General features: G+C 37.3%; 1 protein-coding gene across 1 annotated transcript; it reads left to right on the top strand.

The window, feature by feature from the left end:
* The first annotated feature begins 2,608 nt into the window (after positions 1–2,608).
* Positions 2,609–3,127, top strand: LOC127150384 (pectinesterase inhibitor-like). Its single transcript, XM_051088090.1, has one exon. The coding sequence runs from the start codon at positions 2,609–2,611 to the stop codon at positions 3,125–3,127; it is 519 nt and encodes a 172-aa protein (XP_050944047.1).
* Positions 3,128–6,713: the final 3,586 nt, after the last annotated feature.

Here is a 6,713-nt window from a genome sequence, read left to right as displayed (position 1 = left end):
GGGTTATGTACTTGGACATTTTTATCAATAAATAAAATGAAGTTTAATTTTTAAAAAAATAACATTACTATTCGATGGTGATTGAAATTGATTATTTCGGTTAATTTTTAGATGATAAAAATATTAGTTACTAGATAATTCTAACGAATCAAAATAACTATAAATAAAAAATCAGACTTGGAAGACATTGTCCGTAATAGACTTATATTAATAGATAATTCCAAGAAATGAAAAATTACTAAAATTTTACTATCTTTTGTAAATATTTTTGTTAATTTTGTCATATTTGAAAATGCTTCTTCAGATAATTCACACGATCTTGAAAATAAACCACTCAATATCAATGACTCAATCCACCGAGATTATACGTTTTCCCCATTTAAATTTGGTCTGAAAGAAAGATTAAAGTCTGTCAGTTTTCTTCACTTAGCAAGACGGCACAACAATCTCCAAAAATACTTCATTTTGAGCATTCAAGCTATTTTACATTTCTAGATTCCTTGCATTCTCGAATCTTCTTAGACTAGACTAAAAATCCACTTTCCAACCTTTAAACCTCAGATTTAAATTCTAAGTAAAATAGATGTCCTAACTTAAGTCAAACTCATTGGATCTTTCGTTTCAATACACTCTCAATATCAAACTAACGAGTAAATAACTTAGGAACTTACCCAAACTCATTTAAACAACCTCAACCGTGTTGATCAATGCTTCCAAGTTTTCTAAATCTTCAATTCCTCATACAAAACAATATTGGTAAAATCAAGTTTACACTAAAACTAAATGAATATTTAAGAACTATGAGAGAACCCACTAAATTTATCCAAAACCTTATCGATACCTTGTTAAAATGGTCTCGACAGCACATTAATGGCTTTCTAAATTCTGATCTAGTACCTAAAATCATTGTCTGTTTCGAAGCTTACATAAGTAACAACCAAGTAAACTATAAAGATAATGGAACGTCGATTTTAAACCTTTAACATTCAACTCAAGGATCCAAGTATCATAGGTAATTAAATTTTAAAGTTTAAACCCAATGGGCATTCAAGAACTCTAGAACAGCTCAACAAAAATATTCCAAAACCTCCTAAGAACCTAACCAAGTAATCTAAACCTCAATGTAAAGCACCATAAGTACCTTCTAAATTCGAAATCAAGCATCCGACATCATGAGTTATTTAATATTATCAATAAAATTAGATGGATATTCAAGACTCACTCCATAAAGCTTAGAATTTTACCCAAGTTGTATGAAAATGCCCAATTGTGAGATTCTTATAGGCTAGACAGTGGCTAAAATCACCCAAGAATCCAAATCTAACAACAAAATGAAATGGATATTGTTAAACTCAAGCTTAAACTTAATGGGTAATAAAAATTCCCCTTAAACATAACCTCAAATTGTCCTTACTTTAAGCGGAAAATCTAGCTCAGGAATGGATATGAATGGGGACTTTCTTGATTTCTAGCGAGTTACCACACACGACAGCTATACCACACCTAACTCGTCCTAAAACCCGATTAAGAAAGTACCAAACTGAAACTTGACCTACAATTGAGACAAGACTTGTATCGGCGACGTCACAATAGGCGAGAGCAGCGACTTAACGAACGAAAAATGGCAACTAAGACACCGCTTGAAGAACGAAGGACAACAACGCAACTTTGTGTGGCTTGCTACGACGGCGGTGTGCGTTCGGAGCAGTGGTTAATAGGGCGTGCGGCAACAAGACTCCTTCTGGTCGTGTAGTGCTAGACGACATAAGAGAGAGATGGTGAGCATAAGGGAGCGATGGATAAATAGGGAGAGATGACCATGGGATGAGGGAGTCGGCGAGAAGAAGAAGAAGAAAAAGAAAAAAACATTGGACGGGGGGCACCTCTCTAAGAACTGAGAAGGACAAGGAAAAAGTTAGATATTTTCTCTTCTTTTTTTATTTACTAAAAAAATATGAAATGACCTTTATGCCCTAACTCAAAACCAAACTTCAATTTGGCCATTTCCTTAGCCTTTCCATCACCTATTAAATTTCCAAATCATTATCCAAATAAAGTTGTTTCTAAAATTTTCTCATTAAAACAATTCAACTCGTAAAAAATTTACACTTTGATTTTAAACTTGTATTTCACAACTTAGAGAATATTAATATACATATAAGGATAATGGAATGCGGGCTAACATTAGCTTTATAGTCTACCTCTTATTGCTTAGCTCAACAACTTGTAGGCGATAAGCAAAAGGACATACACAAAAGAAAAAAAAATTACAACCGTTGACTTTACTATGTCGTCTAGTACTTTTCCATAGCACCCCTTAACGTCTCAGCCGTATCTTTTCAAAAAAAAAAAAAAAAGTAAATAAAAAACCCATCTTGGTTATTCATGAATTGATTTTGGTTAACTTTTTAAAGATAAAAATAACAAAAGAACGAAATAAAACAAACAAAATACTAAAATAGGCTCTTTAATAATGTAATTACAACTTCCCTTTCTCCTTCATAAGAGAGAAACCATTTCTCTAGATTTCATCTATATATATATATGTATTGATGAAATGACCCACATCAATAAGGACACAATACTATCAAACAACAAAGAAATTAAAATGGCCAATAACTCTTGTTCCATTATTATCTCTCTCTTTGGAGTTTTTTTGTTCACCATCATTTCAAATGTGGCATCATCTATCGACAACGTTTCCACCGTCTGTCCAAACACCTCAAACCCACCATTTTGTTCAAATGTGTTGAAATCTGCAGGCACTACAGATTTAAAGGGCTTGGTCATATACACCTTAAACCTTGCCAATACAAATGCTTGCAAGTCTTTGACACTAGCCAACTCACTGGAAAAAACCACCACCAATCCTCAACTTAAGCAACGATATTCGTCTTGCGCTGAGAGCTACAATAAAATTGTTGGTCACATTGAAAATGCCCAAAAGGACTTGGCAGTTGGTGACTTTAATGCTGTCAATATTGTAACTTATGATGCCATGACAGAAGTTGACAACTGTCAGGGTGAGTTCGGGCAGCCACCAAAGGATACGTCGTTGCTTTTGAAGAATGGCAAGACTCTGAATGATATATGCAGCATTATTTTGGTTATATCCAATCTTCTTTAAGGGCTATGTACTTGGACATTTTTATCAATAAATAAACTGAAGTTTAATTTTTAAAACAATAATATTACTATTCGATGGTGATTGAAATTGATTATTTCGGTTAATTTTTAGATGATAAAAATATTAGTTACTAGATAATTCTAACAAATCAAAATAACTATAAATAAAAAATCAGACTTGGAAGACATTGTCCGTAATAGACTTATATTAATAGATAATTCCAAGAAATGAAAAATTACTAAAATTTTACTATCCTTTGTAAATATTTTTGTTAATTTTTTCATATTTGAAAATTCTTCTTCACATAATTCACATGATCTTGAAAATAAACCACTCACTATCAATGAATCAATCAACCGGGATTATACGTTGTCCCCATTTAAATTTGGCCTGAAAGAAAGATTAAAGTCTGTCAGTTTTCTTCACTCAGCAAGACGGCACAACAATCTCCAAAAACACTTCATTTTGAGCATTCAAGCTATTTTACATTTAGATTCCTTGCATTCTCGAATCTTCTTAGACTAGACTAAAAATCCATTTTCCAACCTTTAAACCTCAGATTTAAATTCTTAGTAAAATGGATGTCCTAACTTAAGTCAAACTCATTGGATTTTTCGTTTCAATACACTCTCAATATCAACTTAACGAGTAAATAACTTAGGAACTTACCCAAACTCATTTAGACAACCTCAACCGTGTTGATCAATGCTTCCAAGTTTTCTAAATCTTCAATTCCTCATACAAAACAATATTAGTAGCAGAGAAGGCTCAAAGAATTTGAGTGGAGCCCGCCATGTCGGAAAGAAGACCTTCCTTGTTTTCGGGGATGGTTACTAGAAGGAGTCGGAGGCATTGATTTCTTAGTCGAGCCTGATGGTTTCACCAGCTTTGAAAGGGATCATCATCAGACTTTTGGCACACCTGGGGGAAGGACTACCTCATACGAAAGGGTCAATTAAGAAAGTGAATTCACTGATAAAGAGACGAAAGTCAGAACCATTAATATAAACTAAAGACGGAAAGATCACGGAATACTTTTTGAGAGATACCCTCAGACTGAGTGAGTCCTAAAGCCGAAAGCCGAATGCTGAAGCAAGGATAGCAGTGAAATTCTCATGAAAAGGAGAGAGAGTTAATAAGAAAAGAAAGAAAGTTAGGAAGGGAAAGCGGCCTAAGCCAAAGGTACGAAGGAGCAAGCGGAGGCCCCCATTCGAGACAGACACCATGTCAGGGTGGAATGGGGCGGGCTGTAGGAACCGGTCAGATTCGAACCAATGAATACAAGTTTTGCAGACTTATGCCTTAGCCACTTGGCTACGGTTTCCTATCAATTCCATGTCTTTCTCCACTCTTTTGCTGAACAGGGTGAGACCTGGAATCAGAGATGCCAGAATGCTTTGGGAGGAAGGCCACAACATAGGTGGAGATGGATTTGAATCAAAACTCTCTAAAACGTCTTATATCTCAGAGTTCTCCCTACTTGGGCGAGAGTATAAAGAAGCATTTAGGGATTTCTTCATGATCCTAGAAAGTGGATCAAGCCTCTGAAACTGGACTCTTTCTTCCCTCTCTCTTCCATCCATATCTCGTAGAAGACTGGAATTCCTTTCCAATTCCGTAGAAAAATGAACGGGTACAGGGGGCTCGACTGAAAGGAGAGAAGAAATCAAGCAAAAACCAACCGCAGAGTGGGGGATCCAATCGCTAACGTCTAAGTCGAGTGGCTGCGCACCAACAAAGAAGGTGATATTCATTCCTTCTCATGCAAACTCAGCACAACCGAGACAGATGCCTCTTTATGCAATATTGTTCCCTGGACACTCGCCTTCCTCCCAGTGGGCTTAGGGGATTATGATGATTTCATCCTATGGGGATGCTTTCTTCTATTTAGAATAGAGTGAGTTCATTAACGAGATGAAAGAAAACAAAAGGAGTGGAAACCTTCCCTAGATTCCTACTCTCGTAAGCTTCTTATACTACACATCCGAGATTTATTTCTTTTTCATTCCGAAAGAGATGAAAGAACTGCTACAATCGGCTTGGGCTGATGCCTTATGCCTTTCTATCTGTTTGGGAAAGAGCAACGGAAAGGGAAACTTCCCTTCCAGCCTCTACTGATCCTAGCGCGGAAAGATCTGGGTCTTTGAGGCTAGCTTCGATCCCCCTTTATCTCCTGAGAAGTCGTATACCGATCTGGGAGTTGTTCCCTCCTTGTCAGGGGACCCGTCTAGCTACCGATCCTATTCATTCAACTTACAGTCTGAGATCTCTTCTTTTATCCTTCGTTATAGAAGTTCATGAGTTAGTTGGGATCTTCGTTCTTTATAATGCATTTCTCTTTCATTCTTTCTTTTTCAACAAAGAAAGCCAGTCCCAAGGCGGCTTCTTTCTTTATGTTTGAGTAGAAGCTGATTTCTGACACTAAACTCTCGTATATTGAATGACCTATTGATTTGGTACCAGCTCCTCTCTCTCTTCCTCCCTTTCCTGTAAGCAATGGAGATCGGTCAAAGGTAAAAAGACATTGCCACAATAAGAAACATCTCTTTATTGGAAGAAAATGACCGAAAAACCAAGAAGCTAAATTCAGCCAAGGCATTAGTCCTCTTTCCATCTCTCCCCGCTTGGCTATCACAGCATGAACCCCCTCTTTCCCACTCCAATTCAAAGCTTTAAGCACGAGTTGTGGTTCGCCAATCGCTATGTCTGGCTTCAGATTCAAGCCAATTCCCCTAAACCAATGAACCAACCATTAAAGCAGGCCCTTGATTACAGCATTCGCTACTTAGCCTATAGTCAGTCAAGAATGAAGAGAGATGAGAACCGATCCTAGCTTCCCTGAGAGGGCAAAGTCAAGGCATAAGGACCGCTATCCAAGTGGGATGGTTAGTAATCTGAGATATTATGTCCTTTGGTCTCGACTGATAACCTCTTCCCAAGTCTCAGACAAGGCTGAAAAGAGCGGTAAAGAAAGATAGCCATCTATTTGTCCTCTTCATAAAGTACCGAAGAAAGAGGAATAGGGGCAATCAAAGGAATAAGACGAGACTGGTTCGGAGGACTCATTCATTGAAATAGCGAGACCTGTCTGGAGGATAGGCTTTCCATTCATTCCACTAATATTTGACGAAGGACCTCTTTAATCCACTAAGTCAAAGATGGAACTCAAAGAATTGGACGGAGGATGGGAAGAGTCCCACGGTGTTTTAGTGACTTACTAAACTCTGATCTACTATGCGGTTAGATCTCTTTCGCAAATTCTTTGCGCCTTGCTTCTCTCTTAGATGTGAGATATCTCAACCCCCACCGGGAGAGGGGAATGAACTAGCATCAGTGGTTTTGGCTCTTTCCTTATTGTCTTGTTAAATAGACTTAGCATTTCGCCTTTCCTTTTCAGGGACAATTAGAAAGATCGATTGGTAAGCTTTCAATCAAAGGCTGGACTCAGGCGTTTCTTCTTTCTTTGACGTAAATCAAAGTCAATCACACTTTTCACTCCTCCTTAAATGAAAGAAGACGAGGAATCTCCTGCAGCAACCACGGAAACCTACACTCTCACTGGAAGAACCGCCTCAATGAACAAGGG

The sequence above is a fragment of the Cucumis melo genome, chromosome 7 (genome assembly GCF_025177605.1).
Source record: "Cucumis melo cultivar AY chromosome 7, USDA_Cmelo_AY_1.0, whole genome shotgun sequence".
NCBI lineage: Eukaryota > Viridiplantae > Streptophyta > Magnoliopsida > Cucurbitales > Cucurbitaceae > Cucumis > Cucumis melo.
Note: the sequence above shows the minus strand (reverse complement) of the source record. Positions and strands in the feature narration are given on the sequence as shown.

Bases quoted from the DNA above. Each gene is read 5' to 3' on its own strand.
- LOC127150384 (XM_051088090.1), top strand. From the start codon at position 2,609: ATGGCCAATAACTCTTGTTCCATTATTATCTCTCTCTTTGGAGTTTTT.